Consider the following 20,142-nt stretch of genomic DNA (forward strand, 5'->3'; position numbering starts at 1 on the left):
AAGGAAAAAATTGGGGAAAATTTGGGGGGAATAAAGGAAAAATTGGGGAAAATTTGGAGGAAATGGGGGCAAAATTGGGGGTAAATGGGGGGAAAATGGGGGAAATGAGGAAAAAATGGAGAAAATTTGGGGGTAAAATTGGGCAAAATTTGGGGGAAAATCAGGAAAAAATTGGGGAAAATTTTGGGGGAAAAATAGAGAAATTTTTCAGGGAAATAAGGAAAAATGGGGGAAAATTGAGGAAATATTGAGAAAAAATGGGAGAAAATAAGATAAAAAATGGGGAAATATTGGGGAAAATTTGGGGGAAAAATGGAGAAATTTTTCGGGGAAATAAGGAAAAAATGGAGAAAATTCAGGGGAAAAATCGAGGAAAAATCATGGAAAAAGTGGAGGAAAAATGAGGAAAAAATTTGAAAAATTTCAAAAAAAATAGGGAAAAAATCTGAAAAAAATAGGAAAAAAATTTAAAATAATGGGGAAAAAAAGGGCAAAAATGAGAAAATAAATGAAATTTTCTTTTGCAGCTGCGGGCGGTGCACGAGCAGCTGGCGGCGCTGTCCTAGGAAAAATTGGGGTGGAAATCATAAAGATCCAGGAAAAAATAGGAAAAAAAAAATGGGGGAAAAATGTGAAAAATAAAAAGAAAAAATGGGGAAAAATAAAAAAAAAAAAAAAAAGGAAAAATTGAGGAAAAAAATTGGAAAAAATCTGAAAAAAATAGGGAAAATTGAGGGAAAACTGGAAAAAAAATCCGAAAAAATTGGGAAAAAAATCTGAAAAAAATAGGAAAAATTGAGGAAAAATTGGGAAAAAAAATAGGAAAAATTGAGGAAAAAACTGAGGAAAAATTGGGGAAAAAATCCGAAAAAAATAGGAAAAATTGTGGAAAAATTGGAAAAAAATCGGAAAAATTTGAGGAAAAATTGGGAAAAAAAATCCGAAAAATTGGAAAAAAATCTGAAAAGAATAGGAAAAATTGGGGAAAAAATTGGGAAAAAAATCTGAAAAAAATCTGAAAAAAAATAGGAAAAAAATCCTAAAAAAATTAGGAAAAAATGGGGAAAAAAGGGCAAAAATGAGAAAATAACTAAATGTATTTTTTGCAGCTGCGGGCGGTGCACGAGCAGCTGGCGGCGCTGTCGCAGGGCCCCGTGGCCAAGCCCAAGCGGAAGAGGGAGAAGAGGAAGAAGAAAAAGTCGGAGAAGCACAAAGGGAGAGCGGGGCCCGACGACGAGAGCCGGGCACGGCAGGGCCAGAGCAGGAGGGCCCGGAAAAACGGGGCTGCCACGGCAAACAGGTGGGGAATATTCAAATTTTTATTTTTGGGATTTGTTTGGGAATTTTTGGGATTTATTTGGGATTTATTTGGGAATTTTTGGTGATTTTTTGCCCAAGCCCCCCCTCCCACTGGCGCCTTCCTCCCTGCTGGACTCTGAGGAAGAGGAGGAGTCGAAGCCGATGTCGTACAACATAACCCCTGAAAAATCAATATAAAACCAGAATTTTTTTTTATTTTCAGACCTTCTAAGAAATCCTCGAAGCCGCCCCTCCCGCTGGCGCCTTCCTCCCTGCTGGACTCTGAGGAGGAGGAGACATCCAAGCCGATGTCGTACAAAATAACCCCAAAAATGAATATAAAACCAGAATTTTTTTTATTTTCAGACCTTCTAAGAAATCCTCCAAGCCCCCCCTCCCGCTGGCGCCTTCCTCGCTGCTGGACTCTGAGGGAGAGGAGGAATCCAAGCCGATGTCATACAAAATAACCCCAAAAATCAGTATAAAACCAGAATTTTTTTTAATTTCCAGACCTTCCAAGAAATCCTTGAAGCCGCCCCTCCCACTGGCGCCTTCCTCGCTGCTGGACTCTGAGGAGGAGGAGGAGTCGAAGCCGATGTCATACAAAATAACCCCAAAAATCAATATAAAACCAGAATTTTTTTTATTTTTTAGGCCTTCTAAGAAATCCTCCAAGCCGTCCCTCCCCCTGGCGCCTTCCTCGCCTGCTGGACTCTGAGGAAGAGGAGACATCCAAGCCGATGTCATACAAAATAACCCCAAAAATCAGTATAAAACCAGAATTTTTTTTATTTTCAGACCTTCTAAGAAATCCTCAAAGCCGCCCCTCCCGCTGGCGCCTTCCTCCCTGCTGGACTCTGAGGAGGAGGAGACATCCAAGCCGATGTCGTACAAAATAACCCCAAAAATCAATATAAAACCAGAATTTTTTTTAATTTTCCAGACCTTCTAAGAAATCCTCGAAGCCGCCCCTCCCGCTGGCGCCTTCCTCGCTGCTGGACTCTGAGGAAGAGGAGGAATCCAAGCCGATGTCATACAAAATAACCCCAAAAATCAATATAAAACCAGAATTTTTTTTATTTTCAGACCTTCTAAGAAATCCTCCAAGCCGCCCCTCCCGCTGGCGCCTTCCTCGCTGCTGGACTCTGAGGAAGAGGAGGAATCGAAGCCGATGTCGTACGACGAGAAGCGGCAGCTGAGCCTGGACATCAACAAACTGCCCGGGGAGAAGCTGGGCCGGGTCGTTCACATCATCCAGAGCCGCGAGCCCTCGCTCAGGGACTCCAACCCCGAGGAGATCGAGATCGACTTCGAGACGCTCAAACCCTCCACGCTCAGGGAGCTCGAGAGATACGTGCTGTCGTGTCTGAGGAAGAAACCCAGGAAACCCTACAGTGAGAGTAAGGAAATTTAAATTTTTGGGGATTTTTTGGGGTTTTTTTGGGGATTTTTCTGTGATTTTTCGGCCGTTTTTGGGCTGGTTTGTGTTGTGGCACATGTTGGGCTCAGGGAGCTCTGTGCTGTCCTGTCCGAGGGAGAAACCCAGGAAACCTTACAGTGAAAGTGAGAAATACTAAAAATTAAGATTTTGGGGGAAATTTGGGATTTGGGGGGATTTTTGGGGGGTTTTTTGGCGTTTTTGGAGGTTTTTCGGGGCATTTTCTGGGTATCTCTGAGTTTTGTGGCGTGTGGGGATGTTGGCCTCAGGGAGCTCCACGCTCTCCTGCCTGAGGAAGAAACCCAGGAAACCTTACAGTGAAAGTGAGGAAATTGGGAATTTTGGGTTATTTTGTGGGATTTATTGGGGATTTTTTCAGGGTTTTTCAGGAAATTTTTGTGCTTTTTTGGGGATTTTCCTGGGATTTCTGTGGTGTTTTCTGGGTATCTCTGAGTTCTGTGGCGTGTGGGGATGTTGGCCTCAGGGAGCTCGAGAGCTCTGGGCTGTCCTGCCTGAGGGAGAAACCCAGGAAACCCTACAGTGAGAGTCAGAAATTTAATTTTTGGTGGGATTTTTGTGGGAAAATTGGGATTTTTGGGCATTTCTCAGGGGTTTTTTGGCATTTTTTGGAGGTTTCTTGGGGCATTTTCTGGGTATTCCTGGGTTTTGTGGCGTGTGGGGATGTTGGCCTCAGGGAGCTCCGGGCTCTCCAGCCTGAGGAAGAAACCCCACAAACCTTATAGTGAGAGTAAGAACATGAAATATTTGGGATTTTTTTGGGGTTTGTTTGGGATTTTTTGGGGATTTTTGGGCTCTGTGGGATGTTGGGATCTCCTCCAACCCCGAGGAGATTGAGAGCGACTTCGAGACGCTCAAACCCTCCACGCTCAGGGAGCTCGAGAGATACGTGCTGTCGTGTCTGAGGAAGAAACCCAGGAAACCCTACAGTGAAAGTGAGTGAAGGTTTGGGGGGAAAATTGGGGGTTTTGGGGGAAAATTGGGACTTTTTGTGGGATTTTTTGGGTTCTGTGGCGTGTGGGGATGTTGGCCTCAGGGAGCTCGAGAGCTCTGGGCTGTCCTGCCTGAGGGAGAAACCCAGGAAACCTTACAGTGAAAGTGAGAAATACTAAAAATTAAGATTTTGAGGGAAATTTGGGATTTTTGGGGATTTTTTGGCGTTTTTTGGAGGTTTTTTGGGGCATTTTCTGGGTATCTGTGGGTATGGTGGCGTGTGGGGATGTCGGCCTCAGGGAGCTCTGTGCTGTCATGTCTGAGGAAGAAACCCAGGAAACCTTACCGTGAGAATGAGGAAAATTTAAAATTTTGGGTTATTTTGGGGAAAAAATTGGGATTTTTGGGCATTTTTCAGGGATATTTTTGGCATTTTTGGGAGGATTTCTGAGGCAGTTTCTGGGTATCTCTGGGTATTGTGGCGTGTGGGGATGTTGGCCTCAGGGAGCTCCACACTCTCCTGTCTGAGGAAGAAACCTAGGAAACCTTACAGTGAAAGTGAGGAAATTGGGAATTTTGGGTTATTTTGGGATTTATTGGGGATTTTTTCAGGGTTTTTCAGGAAATTTTTGTGCTTTTTTGGGGATTTTTCTGGGATTTCTGTGGTGTTTTCTGGGTATCTCTGAGTTCTGTGGCATGTGGGGATGTTGGCCTCAGGGAGCTCGAGAGCTCTGGGCTGTCCTGCCTGAGGGAGAAACCCAGGAAACCCTACAGTGAGAGTCAGAAATTTAATTTTTGGTGGGATTTTTGTGGGAAAATTGGGATTTTTGGCCATTTCTCAGGGGTTTTTTGGCATTTTTTGGAGGTTTCTTGGGGCATTTTCTGGGTATTCCTGGGTTTTGTGGCGTGTGGGGATGTTGGCCTCAGGGAGCTCCGGGCTCTCCAGCCTGAGGAAGAAACCCCACAAACCTTATAGTGAGAGTAAGAACATGAAATATTTGGGATTTTTTGGGGTTTGTTTGGGATTTTTTGGGGATTTTTGGGCTCTGTGGGATGTTGGGATCTCCTCCAACCCCGAGGAGATTGAGAGCGACTTCGAGACGCTCAAACCCTCCACGCTCAGGGAGCTCGAGAGATACGTGCTGTCGTGTCTGAGGAAGAAACCCAGGAAACCCTACAGTGAGAGTGAGTGAAGATTTGGGGTTTTTGAGGGAAAAAATTGGGATTTTTGAGGCGTTTTCTGGGTATTTTTGAGTTTTGTGGCGTGTGGGGATGTTGGCCTCAAGGAGCTCGAGAGCTCTGGGCTGTCCTGCCTGAGGGAGAAACCCAGGAAACCTTACAGTGAAACTGATAAATTTAATTTTTGAGGGGATTTTTGTGGGAAAATTGGGAATTTTTGGGGTTTTTTTGGTGTTTTTTGGAGGATTTTTGAGGCGTTTTCTGGATATCTCTGAGTTCTGTGGCGTGTGGGGATGTTGGCCTCAGGGAGCTCGAGAGCTCTGGGCTGTCCTGCCTGAGGGAGAAACCCAGGAAACCCTAGAGTGAGAGTCAGAAATTTAATTTTTTGGGTTATTTTGGAATTTGTTTTGAATTTTTTTCAGGGTTTTTTGGGAAATTTTTGTGATTTTTTGGGGATTTTTCTGGTATTTTTGGGGCATTTTCTGGGTATCTCTAAGTTCTGTGGTGTGTGGGGATGTCGGCCTCAGGGAGCTCGAGAGCTCTGGGCTGTCCTGCCTGAGGGAGAAACCCAGGAAACCTTACAGTGAAAGTGAGAAATTCAATTTTGGGGGGGGGTTTTGTGGGAAAATTGGGAATTTTTGGGGTTTTTTTGGTGTTTTTTGGAGGATTTTTGAGGCGTTTTCTGGGTATCTCTGAGTTTTGTGGCGTGTGGGGATGTTGGCCTCAGGGAGCTCGAGAGCTCTGGGTTCTCCTGCCTGAGGGAGAAACCCAGGAGACCTTACAGTGAGAGTAAGGAAAAATTAATAATTGGGATTTTTTGAGGGGAAAATTGGAATTTATTGGGATTTTATACAATTTTTGTGGGATTTTTAGGGTTTTTGGGGATTTTTCTGGGATTTTTGAGGCATTTTCTGGGTATTTCTGAGTTTTGTGGTGTGTGGGGATATCGGCCTCAGGGAGCTCTGTGCTGTCCTGTCTGAGGAAGAAACCCAGGAAACCTTACAGGGAGAGTGAGGAAAATTTAAAATTTTGGGTTATTTTGGGGAAAATTTGGGATTTTTGGGCATTTTTCAGGGATATTTTTGGCATTTTTTGGAGGTTTTTTGAGGCATTTTCTGGGTATCTCTGAGTTCTGTGGTGTGTGGGGATGTTGGCCTCAGGGAGCTCGAGAGCTCTGGGCTGTCCTGCCTGAGGGAGAAACCCAGGAAACCTTACAGTGAAAGTGAGAAATACTAAAAATTAAGATTTTGGGGGAAATTTGGGATTTTTGGGGATTTTTTGGCGTTTTTTTGGAGGTTTTTTGGGGCATTTTGTGCGTATCTCTGGGTTTTGTGGCCTGTGGAGATGTCGGCCTCAGGGAGCTCTGTGCTGTCATGTCTGAGGGAGAAACCCCGCAAACCTTACAGTGAGAGTGAGAAATTTAATTTTTGAGGGGATTTTTGTGGGAAAATTGGGATTTTTGGGAGTTTTTTGGTTTTTTTGGAGGTTTTTTAGGGCATTTTCTGGGTATCTCTGGGTTCTGTGGCGTGTGGGGATGTCGGCCTCAGGGAGCTCGAGAGCTCTGGGCTCTCCTGCCTGAGGGAGAAACCCAGGAAACCTTACAATGAAAGTGAGAACTGTGAATTTTTGGGTTATTTTGGAATTTATTTGGGATTTTTTTCAGGGTTTTTTGGGAATTTTTTTAGGTTTTTTTGGCGTTTTTTGGAGGTTTTTTGAGGCATTTTCTGGGTATCTCTGAGTTCTGTGGCGTGTGGAGATGTCGGCCTCAGGGAGCTCCGGGCTCTCCTGCCTGAGGGAGAAACCCCACAAACCTTACAGTGAGAGTGAGAAATTTAATTTTGGGGGGATTTTTTTTGTGGGAAAATTGGAATTTTTTGGGATTTTATACAATTTTTCTGGGATTTTTTATGGTTTTTTTGGGACTTTCTGGGATTTTTGAGGCGTTTTCTGGGTATTTCTCTGGATTTTGACGTGTGTGGGGATGTTGGCCTCAGGGAGCTCCACGCTCTCCTGCCTGAGGAAGAAACCCAGGAAACCTTACAGTGAGAGTGAGAAATTTAATTTTTGAGGGGATTTTTGTGGGAAAATTGGGATTTTTTGGGGATTTTTTGGCGTTTTTTGAATGTTTTTTGGGGCATTTTCTGGGTATCTTTGAGTTCTGTGGTGTGTGGGGATGTTGGCCTCAGAGAGCTCGAGAGCTCTGGGCTGTCCTGCCTGAGGGAGAAACCCAGGAAACCTTACAGTGAGAATAAGGAAAAATTAATAATTGGGATTTTTTGAGGGGAAAATTGGAATTTATTGGGATTTTATACAATTTTTCTGGGATTTTTAGGGTTTTTTGGGGATTTTTCTGGGATTTTTGAGGCATTTTCTGGGTATTTCTGAGTTTTGTGGCATGTGGGGATGTTGGCCTCAGGGAGCTCTGTGCTCTCCTGCCTGAGGGAGAAACCCCACAAACCTTACAGTGAAAGTGAGGAAAAATTAAATTTTTTTGGTTATTTTGGAATTCATTTGGGATTTTTTCAGGGTTTTTTGGAATTTTTTTTATTTTTTGGTATTTTTTGGAGGATTTTTGGGGCATTTTCTGGGTATTTCTGAGTTTTGTGGCGTGTGGGGATGTTGGCCTCAGGGAGCTCCGGGCTCTCCTGCCTGAGGGAGAAACCCCACAAACCTCACAGTGAGAGTGAAGAAAACATTAAAATTTTGGGAAAAAAAAATTGGGGTTTTGGGGTTTTTTTTGAGGATTTGTTGAGGATTTTTTTTAAAAGAATTTGTTGTGATTTTTAGGGCATTTTCCTCGATTTTTTTAATGTGAATTTTGTGGATTTTTTTCTTTCATTTTTAAGGGAATTTTACGGGATTTTTTAAGTTTTGAGGGGTTTTGGGGGGATTTTTAAGGGATTTTTCTGGGGTTTTGGTAGAATTTTTAGGGATTTTTGAGGGATTTTGGAAGGATTTTTTAGGGGATTTTTCTGCACTTTTCCAAGGTTTTTTGGGGGATTTTTCAGGGCATTCTAGAGGATTTTATTGCAGTTTATTAGGATTTTTGGGGAATCTTTTGAGGGTTTTGTAGTGATTTCTTGGGGATTTAAATTTTATTTTTTCTTTTTTAAATTATTTTTTCGGGATTTTTTAAATTTTTCATCAATTTTTTTGATGATTTTTGTAGGAGTTTTCAGGGATTTTTGGGGATTATTTTCAAGATTTTGGGGGGGATTTTTAGGGGATTTTTAAAATATTTTTGGGGTTTTTTTATGACTTTGTGGGAATTTTGGGGGATTTTTCTGTGATTTTGGGCATTTTTCTCCCATTTTTTTCAAGGATTTTTCTGCCATTTTTCGGGGTTTATTGGGATTTATTTTATTGTTTTTCTGAGGTTTTTTTTGCTGTTTTTTAGTGTTTTTCTGCAATTTTCTGGGATATTTTCTGGGTATTTGGGGGATTTTTCTGCAATTTTTTTCTGTGTTTCATTGGGAATTTTTCTGGGGATTTTTCTCAGATTTTAAAGTGATTTTTCCAAGATTTTTCTAGATTTTATTGGGACTGAGGGGCAGGATTTTTCAGGGATTTTTCTGCAATTTTTCAGGGATTTTTCTGCAATTTTTTTCTGGATTTAACTGGGATTTTTGGGGTATTTTTCTCCCATTTTTGGCGATTTTTCTCCAATTTTTTTCTGCTATTTCCCCCAATTTTTCCCATTTTTTCCTGACTTTTCTGGAACTTTCCAGCCCTGAAGAAGCCGGTGGGGAAGACGAAAGAGGAGCTGGCCCTGGAGAAGAAACGGGAGCTGGAGAAGCGGCTGCAGGACGTCAGCGGGCAGCTCAACTCGGCCAAAAAACCCCCAAAAAAGGGTTGGAAAATCGAAATTTTGGGAATTTTTAGGAATTCTGGGAATTTGGGCAAATTTGGGTGGGATGGGAAACAAAATTTTGGGAAAAAACCCCATAAAAAAAGGTCAAAAATTGAATTTTTTGGGGATTACTTCACCGAAAATGGCTCCAAAATTTGGAATATTTGGGAATTAATTTCACCAAAAATTCTTGAGAAAGGGTCCAGAATTCCAGGGAATTTTGGGAATTTTAGGATTGGGGATTTTGGGAATTTGGGATGGGTTGGGCAGCTTAACTTGGCCAAAAAAAAACATTAAAAAAAAGCTGGAAAATCGGGAATTTTGGGGGGAATTTTCAGGATTTTTTTAGGAATTTTTGGGAATTTTGGTTGGCAATTTTAGGTGGAATAGGGAAGTGAATTTTGAGAATGTTTTTCTCAATTTTTCCAGAATTGGAATTGGAATTTTGGGATTGACAATTCCAGGATCAGGATTAGAAGTTCTAGGATGAAAATTGAAATTTTGAGATTGGGGAATTTGGGAATTCAGGATTTGGGGAATTTTGGTAATTTTGGATGGATTGGGCAGCTGAATTTGGCCAAAAAAATTGGTCCAAAATTTGGAATTTTTTGGGAAAAATCTTCAGAAAACCCCAAAAATTTGGGAATTTTGGGTTGGGAATTTTAGGTGGGATAAAAAACTGAATTTTGAGGGAATTTTTCCCAATTTTTTGTGGATTTTTCCCCTTTCCAGCCAACGAGAAGCCAGAGTCGGCGGCGGTGGCGGAAATTTTGGGATTGAGAATTTTGGGATTGGGATTAAAATTTTAGGATTTGGATTGGGAATCTTGGGATTTTGGGGTCAGGATTGAAATTTTGGGATTGGAAATTTGGGAATTCAGGATTTTGGGGATTTTGGGATGGGTTGGGCAGCTGAAGTTGGCCAAAAAAATCCCAAAAAAATGTTGGAAAAAAATCAGTTTTTGGGGGAATTTTGAGGAATTTTTGAGGAATTTTTGGGAATTTTGGGTTGAGAATTTTAGGTGAGGTAAAAAGCTGAATTTTGAAGGAATTTTTGCCAATTTTTTGTGGATTTTTCCCTTTTTCCAGCCAACGAGAAGCCGGAGTCGGCGGCGGCGGCCGCGTCGCGTCTGAGCGCCTCCAGCTCCAGCTCGGACTCGAGCAGCTCTTCCTCCTCCTCCTCCTCCTCGGACACCAGCGACTCGGATTCCGCCTGAACTCCCTCCCAAAATCCTGCAAAAAACACAAAAAAAAATCCTGGCAAAAAAACTGAAGAATTCCCGGGAAAAAAACGTAAAAAAATCGGGGGGAAAATGTAAAAATTTGGGGAAAAAAATGGGATTTTTTGGGGTGAAAATGGGATTTTTTTTGGGGGTAAAGGGAGGGGTTGAGGTGGAATTCCTGGAGAAAATTCCCAGAAAAAAATTCCTGGAGAAAAAGTGAAAATTCCTGGAGAAAATGTAAAAAATTGGGGGAAAATTGGGGAAAAAATGTAAAAATTTGGGAAAAAATGGGATTTTTTTGGGGTAAAAATTGGATTTTTTTGGGGAGGGAATGGAGAATTGGAGGTGGAATTCATGGAAAAAATTCCCAGAAAAAATTCCTGGAAAAAAAGTAAAAATTTGGGGGAAAAATTTGGGAAAAAATGGGATTGAGGTGGAATTCCTGGAGATATTCCCAGAAATAAATTCCTGGAAAAAACGAAAAAAATGTGGGGAAAAAATGTAAAAAAATTGGGAAAAAAATTAGATTTTTTGGGGTAAATAAGGGAGGGAATAGAGAATTGGAGGTGGAATTCCTGGAAAAAAATTCCCAGAAAAAAAAAAGAAAAATTCCTGGAGAAAATGTAAAAAGTTGGGGGAAAATTGGGGAAAAAATTTAAAAATTTGGGAAAAAATGGGATTTTTTTGGGGTAAAAAGAAAGGGGTTGAGGTAAAATTCCTGGGAAAAATTTACTTTTATAATTGAATTTTAAAGTTAAAAAAACAGGAAAAGAGGCAAAAAAAAATTTCCATAATTTGGGGGTAAAAAGGATTTTTTAATTGGGGATTTTTAAGGGGGAAATCCTAAAAAAATCCTTAAAAAATCCTTTAAAAATATTTAAAAATTCCTTAAAAATTGCTTGAAAAACCTGCTAAAATTCCTTTAAAAATCCTAAAAAAAACCTTAAAAATTAAATGTAAAGTAAATGAGAAATTGCAAAAAAAAAAAGGCAGAAAAAATCCAAAATTTGGGGCTAAAAATTGAATTTTTTCCCCTTTTTTTCCTTAAAAATAGAAAATTTTCTTCCCTTTTATTTCCCCTAAAAATTGAATTTATTTTTCCCTAAAAATTGGAATTTTTCCTTTTTTTTCCCACTAAAAATTAAAATTTTGTTCCCTTTTATTTTCCCCTAAAAATTGGAGGTTTTTTCCCCTAAAAAATTAAAATTTTCTTCTCTTTTATTTCCCCGAAAAATTGAATTTTTTTACCCTAAAATTTCCATTTTTTCCCATTTTCCCAGTTTGTTCCAGACAAAAATCCAAATTAATTTCATTTCTGGGAAAATTTAATTGATTTTCTGGGAAATTTCCACCAAAATCTCCAGGAATAAAAAAATAAAATTAATTCAAAAAATAAATTAAATTTAAAAGGGGTTTTGGGGGAATTTTTTTATGTTAAAATTTTTTATTTTATTCCTTTTTTTTTTCTTTTTTTTCTGATTTTTGGGGGGTTTTATTTTGCTTTTTTTGGGGGTTTTTCCAATTTTTTCCCATTTTTCCTTCTCCTCTTTCCCATTCCCTTTTTGCCCTTTTAGGATTTCGTGGTTTTGGGATTTTTTTTTTTTTTCCTAGAAAAAAGAAGAAAAAAAAATGACAAAAAAAAAGTGGAAAAAAAAGAGAAAAAAAAATCCTTTGGAATTCTTGGATGGTGTAAATAAAGAAAATATTATTCCAGTCTGGTTGTGCTTTTTTGGGGGGAAAAAATTGGATTTTTTGGGGTTTTGGGCGAATTTATTGGGACTTTTTGGGGAATTTTCAGGGGATTTTTGAGGTTTTTAAATTATTTTTCTGGGACTTCTGGGGGGTTTGGGGATTTGGGATTTTTATGGATTTTTAAAAGATTTTTTTATGGATTTTTGGGGAATTTTGTGAGAATATTTTGGAGACTTTCTTGGGGATTTTTGGGGAATTTTTTAGGAATTTTTGGGGAGATTAATGGGATTTTAGGGGGATCTTTTAGGAATTTTTAGGTGGTTTTGGGGGGAGGTTTAGGGGGATTTAAGTGGGGTTTTGGGGGATATTTTAGAGTATTTGGGGGGAATTTTGTGCCATTTTTTGGGGTTTTCGGATAATTTTTTAGGTGATTTTTGGGACTTTTTTGGGGGATTTTTGGAGGATTTTTCTGCAATTTTTCACACATTTTCTGGGAATTTCGGGGTTTGGGATTTGGGATTTTTCTGAGATTTTTGGGGGGAGGGATTTTTCTGAGATTTTTTTCGGTTTTTCTCGGATTTTTTTATGGATTCGGGGAATTTTTGGGATCAGCCCACCGGAAAACTTCCCCCTCCCCAAACCCTTAAACAAGCCAGGAAAAAAAATCAACCAATCACAGGGAGCGCTGTAAGCATCAGCCAATCAGAGTGCGCGACGCCGATGACTCAGCAGTTGCCGGGCAGATCCGCAGCTCCCAGCGCTGCCCGCGGAGCCGGGTGGGGAATTTGGGGAGGAAGAGGAGGAGGAGGAGGAAGGGGCGGGATTAGAAAGGAGAAGGAGGGAGGAGGAGAAACCGAGAAAAAGATGACGAAGAGAGGAAGAGGAGGGAGAAAAGAGGAGGAGGAAGAACCGCGCCGTTCCCCCGCCCCGCCCCGAGGCGGAGGAGGAGGAGGAGCAACCAGAAAGAAGAGGAAGGACAGAGGAAGAGAACTAGCCGGCAGAGGGCGACCCGAACGGGATGAATTTTAATGAATAATTTTTAAATATTATACAAGTTTTAAAATTATAAATTAATATTATAATAAATGTGATTATATTATGATTTAGGTTTACATAATTTTATTATCATTTAAGTAGAAGTAAATAGTTTCTTTCAATCCATTGTTAATACATTGGGTTTCTAAAGCAGAGCGGGACAAAGGGATCTGAACGGAAAATTCCAGCGATTCCCAAATTCGGGAACCCCCCCGAAACCCCACCTTGGACCCCAAAAATTGCAGGCAGGGTGAGGGCCAGCAGCGGCAGCAGCCGGGGGAGGCTCCGCGCTCCGTCCGTGGCGCTCCGGGCACACCGGGCAGGGTCGGTGCCGCTCCCAGGAACGCGGATCCGAACTGGGGGCACCGGGAACGGGGGAGCAGCACCCCAAAAAGCGCTCAGCCAATGGGAGAGCGGAGTTTAATGAGGCCGGGTAGAGGGTGTTGGCGGTAGAGGGTTAATAAACTGAGCTCGCTAAGAAATTCTGGCGGATTTAGGCTCTTCCAGTTCCCCAAATTTTGTGTACAGGGGGGTTTGGGCACTCCCAGATACCCAAAATCACGGGGACGAGGGGGTTTAGGAACATTCAGCCTCCCAAAATCCCCGGGAAAAGCGGATTTGGGAACATTGAGTTCCCCAAATAGTGGGTATGTGATGTTTAGGCACTCCCAGACTCCAAAAATGCTGGACAAAACAGATTTAGGCACTTCCATAGACCCAAAAATCCTGGAAAAAAAGGGGATTTAGGCACTTCCATTTCACCAAACTTTGTGTACAAGGGGGTCTGAGCGCTCCCAGATCCCCAAAATCCCGGGGACAAGGAGGTTTGAGCACTTCCAGAGCAACAAAACTTCGGGAAAAGAGGATGTGAGAAAACCCAGTTCCCCAAATTTTGTGTACAGGGGGGTGTGAGCACTCCCAGACCCCCAAAATCCCGGGGACGAGGGGGTTTAGGAACATCCAGACCCCCAAAATCCCCGGTAAAAGCGGATTTGGGAACAGTGAGTTGCCAAAATTGTGGGTACGGGGGGTTTAGGCACTCCCAGAATCCAAAAATCCTGGAAAATAGGGATTCAGGCACTTCCAGAGACCCAAAAATCCTGGAAAAAAAGGGATTTAGGCACTTCCATTTTACCACATTTTGTGTACAAGGGGGTTTGAGCGCTCCCAGATCCCCAAAATCCCGGGGACAAGGGGGTTTAGGCACTTCCAGAGCACCAAAACTCCGGGAAAAGAGGATGTGAGAAAACCCAGTTCCACAAATTTTGTGTACAGGGGTGTGTGAGCACTCCCAGATCCCAAAAATCCCCGGGACAAGAGAGTTTAGGAACATACACATCCCCAAAATCTCTGAAAAAAAGGATTTGGGAACACTGAGTTCCCGAAGTTGTCGGTACGGGGGGTTTAGGCACTCTCAGACTCCAAAAATTCTGGAAAAAAAAGGATTTAGGCACTTCCAGAGACCAAAAAATCCTGGAAAAAAAAGGGATTTAGGCACTTCTATTTCAGCAAATTTTGTGTACAAGGGGGTTTGAGCACTCCCAGATCCCCAAAATCCCCGGGGACAAGGGGGTTTAGGAACATCCACATCCCCAAAATCTATGAAAAAAAGGATTTGGGAACACTGAGTTCCCGAAGTTGTGGGTACGGGGGGTTTAGGCACTCCCAGGCTCTAAAAATGCCGGGGAAAAGGGATTTGGGCATTTCCAGAGACCCAAAAATCCTGGGAAAAAAGGGATTTAGCAACTTACATTTCACCAAATTTTGTGTACAAGGGGGTTTGAGCACTCCCTGATCCCCAAAATCCCCGGGACAAGGGGGTTTGAGCACTTCCAGAGCACCAAAACTCCGGGAAAAGAGGATGTGAGAAAACCCAGTTCCACAAATTTTGTGTACAGGGGGGTTTGGGTCCTCCCAGCCCCCCAAAATTTTGGGTCCAGGGGGGTTTGAGCACTCCCAGATCCCCAAAATCCCGGGGACAAGGGGGTTTGGGCACTTACATACCCCCGAAATCGGGAAAAAAAAGAGGATTTGGGAACGCTGAGTTCTCTAAATTTCGGGTACAGGGGGGTTTGAGCACTCCCAGATCCCCCCAAATTTTGGGTACGGGGGGGTTTGGGAACTCCCAGATCCCCAAAATCCCGGGGACGAGGGGGTTTAGGAACACCCAGACCCCCAAAATCCCCGGGAAAAGCGGATTTGGGAACATTGAGTTCCTAAAATTATGTGTACAGGGGGGTTTAAGTCACTCCCAGACAACCCAAATTTTGGGTACAGGGGGGTCTGGCCACGCCCAAGCCCCCAAAATCCCTTGGACAAGGGGATTTAGGCACTTCCAGAGACCCAACATCATGGAAAAAGACGAATTCGACCACACCCAACCCCCTACAACCGTGAAAAGAGGGCGAAAGTACCACGACCCCACCCCCGCCAAAATCCCGAAAAATAACTCAAAAAAATCACCCCAAAAACTCCCAAAAATTGCAAAAAATTTGGATTGATCCCTTTGACCCCTTAATTCCCAGAATTCCCCAAATTCCAAAGAACCCCAAATCTGTGAGCCCCCTCCCCAAACCTCACATTCGACCCCCAGAATTGAGAGTCAGGGCCAGCAGCGGCAGCAGCCGGGGGAGGCTCCGCGCTCCGTCCGTGGCGCTCCGGGCACACCGGGCAGGGTCGGTGCCGCTCCCTGGAACGCGGATCCGAACTGGGGGCACCGGGAACGGGGGAGCAGCGCCCCAAAAAGCGCTCAGCCAATGGGAGAGCGGAGTTTAATGAGGCCGGGTAGAGGGTGTTGGCGGGTAGAGGGTTAATAAATTGAGCTCCCTAAGAAATTCTGGCGAATCAGAAAAAGGAACGGAAATGAGTCATCGGTTGCTGGGTAGAGGGTCTGGAAATCGGGCTCCAAACTGACCGGCCAATTAGAGAGCGCAAAAATCACTTCGGCCAATTAAAGAGAGGCCAAAAAAAACCATAACCAATGAAAGCGCGGCCAAAAACCACGCCCGACCAATCAGGGAGCGCGTCCCTCATGACCCCGCGCCGCTCCGGGCTGGTTCCCGCAGTGGAGCGCGGTTGGTTCGGGGCGGCGGTCGCTGGCCATGGGGCTCGGGGCGGCAGCCGGGGCCCTGCTGGTGGCACTGGGGGTGCTGGGAGCGCCCCCGGGTGCGGGCGCGGAGCTCTCGGGTGAGCGGGGGGCGGGAGGCGCTGGGCCAGGGCGGGAGAAGGGGGAAAAGGGGGCGAGGGGGGGAGCCCGGAATGGAGGGGGAGGAGGAGGGGACCCCCCAAAGGGAGAGCGGGAGGGGCTGTGGGGTGGGGGAGGGGAGGGAGGGGTGGGAGAGGGTGGGGAAGGGGGAAAAGGGGAGGGTGGACCCCAAAAGTGAGCGGGAGGGGGCTGGGGATTGGGGGATTAGTGGGAAAATGGGGAAATGGGAGCCCAAACGTGATTGGGGAGCGGCCGGAGGTGGGAGGGGAGAGGATGAGGAAGGGGAAATGGGGGAAGGGCGGCAAAGAGGAAGCGGCAGCGCGGGCAGGAGGGTCCCGTGGCGGCCGTGGGGCACAGGGGGTGCGGAGTGGGGATCCGGGGTGGGCCCGGAGCTCTGGGGGTGCTGGGGGGGCACCGCTGAGCTGTGTGCTGCACTCACAGGGGTGCTCCAGTTCCTGGGAACGGCCGAGTGTCACTTCATTAACGGCACGGAGAAGGTGAGGTTCGTGGACACGTACATCTACAACCGGCAGATGTGGGCGATGTTCGATAGCGACGTGGGGAGCTACGTGGGGTTCACCCCCTATGGGGAGAAGGTTGCCAAGGGCTGGAACAGCGACCCGGCTACACTGGAGTACAAACGGGCTGCGGTGGACAGGTACTGCCGGCCCAACTACGAGGTGTCCCGCCCGTTCATCACGGAGCGCCGAGGTGAGCGCGGGGCAGAGCGTGTCCCCTCGGGCTCTGCCCTGCCAGTGACCATCCCAGTCCATCCCAGTCCCTTCCAGCCCCTTCCAGTATATTCCCAGTCTCTCCCAGTCCCCTCCAGGTACATCCCAGTTCGTTCCCAGTCCATTCCCAGTCCATCCCAGTCTCTCCTGCTGTCTCCCAGTCACTCTCCCTCCATCCCAATCCCTCAAGTCCATTCCCAGTTCCTCCCAGTCCATTCCCATTCTCTCCCAAGTCCCTCCAACTCAATTCCCAGTCGATTCCAGTTCATTCTCAGACCCCCACCCACTCTCCCAGTACCACGGATTCCCTCCCATCTCTCTCAATACCACCCCAGTTCCTCCCAGTGTATTCCCAGTCTATCTCAGTCTATTCCCAGTCCATCCCAGTTCACTCCCAGTCCCGTCTTGTCCCATCCCAGTGCCATCCCACTCATACTCAGCCCATTCCCAGTCCATTCCCCATCCCTCCCAGTTCATTCCCAGTGCCTCCCAGTCCCTCCAAGTGTATTCTCAGTTCATCAAGTCCCTCCCAGTCCGTTTCCAATCCATCCCAGTCTATTTCCAGTCAGCCCCAGTCCCTCCCAGTGCCCCTCCGCGCGTCCATTTCAGCGACGCGTGAAGCTGACGCTTTTCAGCCAATGGGATCGCGCCTCTCTGATGACTCACCTGTTGCCAGGCAGACCCGCAGCGCCGAGTGCCCCGCGCTGGACTCGGCCTCCCAGCACCGCGCGCTTCATTCCCAGTTCCTCCCAGTGCCACCAAGATCCCTCCCAGTGCCATCCCAGTCCCTCCAAGACCATCTCCAATTCCTCCCCAGTCCCTCCCAGTCCATTTCCAGTCTCTTCCCAGTTCATTCCCAGTTCACTCTCAGACCTCCACCCTCTCTCCCTGTTCCCCCCATTCCCTCCCATCTCTCTCAGTACCAGCCCAATAAATCTCAGTCTCTCCCAGGCCAGTCCAGTCCATTCCCAGTCTTTCCCATTCCAACCCACACCGTCCAAATCCATTCCAAGTCTATTCCCAGTTCATTCCCAGTTTATTTCCAGACCTCCACCCTCTGTCCCACTACCCCCCATCCCCTCCCACTTCTCTCAGTACCACCCAAGTCTGTCCCAGTCTATTCCCAGTGCCTCCCAGTATATTGCCAGTCCATCCCAGTCCCTCCAAATGCTATTCCCAGTCCTTCAAACTCTTTCCAAACTTATTCCCAGTTGATTTCCAGTTCATTCCCAGTTCATTCCCAGACATGGGCGCTCACTCCCAGTAACCCCATCCACATTCACCTCTCCCAGACCTTCCCAATCCAAACCAGTCCCTGCCAATCCAATCCCCGTTCATACCAGTCCACCCCTGTCCATCCCCAATCAATCTCTGTCCATCCCTGGTCCCTTCCAAGTCCCTCCCAGTTCATTTTCAGTCCTTCCCAGTCCATTCCCAATCAGTCCCACTTGCTCCCAGTCCCTTCCAATCCATTCCCAGTCTCTCCCAGACCCTCTTCAGCCCACCTCAATTCATTCCCAATCCCTCCAAGTCCTTCCAAGTCTCATCCAGACCCTCCAAATTTATTCCCAGTCTATTCACAATTCACTCCCAGACCTTCACCCTCATGCCCAATGTCCCCCAATCTCCTCTCACCTCACTCAGTGCCACCCCTGACCCACCCACTCCATTCCCAGTCCCTCCCAATCCATTCCCAGATCCTCCCAGTCCCTCCCAGTCCATTCCCAGTGCCTCCCCAGCACCCTCCCAGCCATCCCCTCTCTCTCCCAGTGCCCCCCAGCTGATCCCAGTGTGTCCCCGCTCTCTCTCTCTCTCTCTCTGTCTCTGCCAGTGCCCCCCAGCGTGTCCATCTCGCTGGTGCCCCCCTCGAGCTCCCAGCCCGGCCCCGGCCGCCTGCTCTGCTCCGTGATGGATTTCTACCCCGCTGCCATCCAGGTGAGGTGGTTCCAGGGCCAGCAGGAGCTGTCGGAGCACGTGGTGGCCACCGACGTGGTGGCCAACGGGGACTGGACCTACCAGCTGCTGGTGCTGCTGGAAACGCCGCCCCGGCGCGGGCTGAGCTACAGCTGCCAGGTGGAGCACGTCAGCCTGGAGCAGCCGCTGAGGCGGCACTGGGGTACGGGGGAGCCCCTGGGGGCGCTGGCAGAGGCGCTGGGCTGTGCTGGGAGGCACTGGGAGGGAGCTGGAGAGAGCCGGGCTGGGACTGGGAGAGGGGCTGGGGGCTGGGCAAGGGCTGGGCAGGGGTTTGGGGGGTGCTGGGGAGGGTGGGATGGGGTTGGGGGGGTGCTGGTGGGCACTGGGAGGGAGTTTGGGGGTCCTGGGTGTGACTGGGAGGGAGTTTGGGGGTGCTGGGTGTGACTGGGAGGGAGTTTGGGGGTCCCGGGTGTGACTGGGAGGGAGTTTGGGGGCGCTGGGTGTGACTGGGAGGGAGTTTGGGGGCGCTGGGTGTGACTGGGAGGGAGTTTGGGGCTCCTGGGGCACTGGGGGCCAATGGAGAGGGAGCTGTGGGATGCCGAGAGGGACGGGAGGGGCTTTGGTGGCTCCTGTCGAGGCCCAAAAGGGATCGGGGGAGGTTTCAGGGGGTCCTGGCCGGGCCGGGGGCCACAGGGAGGGCGCCGGGAGGGGCTGGGGGTGTCGCCGAGAGGTTTTGTGGGCGCTGAGCCCTGCGGACCCCCCAGAGATGCCGCCGGACGCCGGCCGCAGCAAGATGCTGACGGGCATCGGGGGCTTGGTCTTGGGCTCGGTCTTCCTGGCGCTGGGGCTCGGCTTCTACGTGCGCAAGAAGGTGAGGGCGGGTGCCGGGGGCGGCGTGGCCGCCGTGGCGGAGCCCCGTGCGCGCTCCCGCCGGGGCCCCCGGCCCGGTGTCACCCCCTTTTCTCTGCCCGCAGAGCTCCTGAGGCGGCGGCGGCCGCAGCCCCTCCCCGTGGGCTCGGGCCCGGCCGGGACCCCCCGCTCCGTCCCCGCTCCGCTGATCCCGGGGGGGTCCCGTGTCCCCCCCAGCGCCGCTGGCGCTCTGCCCCCGCCCAGTGCCCGCTGCCGGCGCTCCCAATAAAGCTTCCCAGCTGGGCCCGGGGCCGTTTGTTGGGGGGCGCTGGGGAGGGGTCTGGGGGGGCGGGGGGCGATGGGACGGATTGGGGCAAAGGGAGGGGGAGAAAGGGTGGGGGCTGGGCCCGGGGGGAGCGGGAGGAGGAGGAGCAGGAGGAGGAGGAGGAGGAGGAGCTGGGATTATGTAGGAGGAGCGAAGAGGAGGAACCCCAGGGAAAAAGACGAACAGATGAAGTCGACCGGGCAGAGGAGAACGACCCGAATCCGAATTGATCTATATAATATTTTCCAAAATTTATAGAAGGAATAAATACAAAAGTTGCTATTATAGTAAAAATTACTTTGATAGGATTTAGTTTTACACAACTTTAATATAACTTAATTAGTAGTAAGTAATTTCCTTTACACCATTGTTTCTAAAACTGTGTTTCAAAAGCGGAGCGGGACAAAGGGATACGAACAAAAAATTCCAGCGATTCCCAGAACAGAGACCCC

The 20,142-nt window shown here is 47.1% G+C and overlaps 2 protein-coding genes across 2 annotated transcripts in view; both read left to right on the forward strand.

Annotated features, from left to right (window-relative positions):
* Positions 1 to 11,652, forward strand: part of LOC134432945 (bromodomain-containing protein 2-like) — a 51,804-nt gene extending 40,152 nt beyond the window's left edge. Inside the window, 4 exon segments of the mRNA XM_063181807.1 lie at positions 1,110 to 1,300; positions 2,386 to 2,699; positions 8,596 to 8,718; positions 9,806 to 11,652. Coding sequence (XP_063037877.1) covers positions 1,110 to 1,300; positions 2,386 to 2,699; positions 8,596 to 8,718; positions 9,806 to 9,933 — 756 coding nt within the window. The 3' untranslated portion in view covers positions 9,934 to 11,652.
* Positions 11,653 to 15,743: 4,091 nt separating this feature from the next.
* Positions 15,744 to 19,499, forward strand: LOC134432931 (class II histocompatibility antigen, B-L beta chain-like). Its single transcript, XM_063181800.1, has 5 exons — positions 15,744 to 15,852; positions 16,313 to 16,582; positions 18,434 to 18,724; positions 19,281 to 19,387; positions 19,491 to 19,499. The coding sequence occupies exons 1-5, from the start codon at positions 15,768 to 15,770 to the stop codon at positions 19,497 to 19,499; spliced, it is 762 nt and encodes a 253-aa protein (XP_063037870.1). The 5' UTR covers positions 15,744 to 15,767.
* The last annotated feature ends 643 nt before the right edge of the window (positions 19,500 to 20,142 follow it).

Source organism: Melospiza melodia (assembly GCF_035770615.1).
Source record: "Melospiza melodia melodia isolate bMelMel2 chromosome 7 unlocalized genomic scaffold, bMelMel2.pri SUPER_7_unloc_3, whole genome shotgun sequence".
NCBI classification, from domain to species: domain Eukaryota; kingdom Metazoa; phylum Chordata; class Aves; order Passeriformes; family Passerellidae; genus Melospiza; species Melospiza melodia.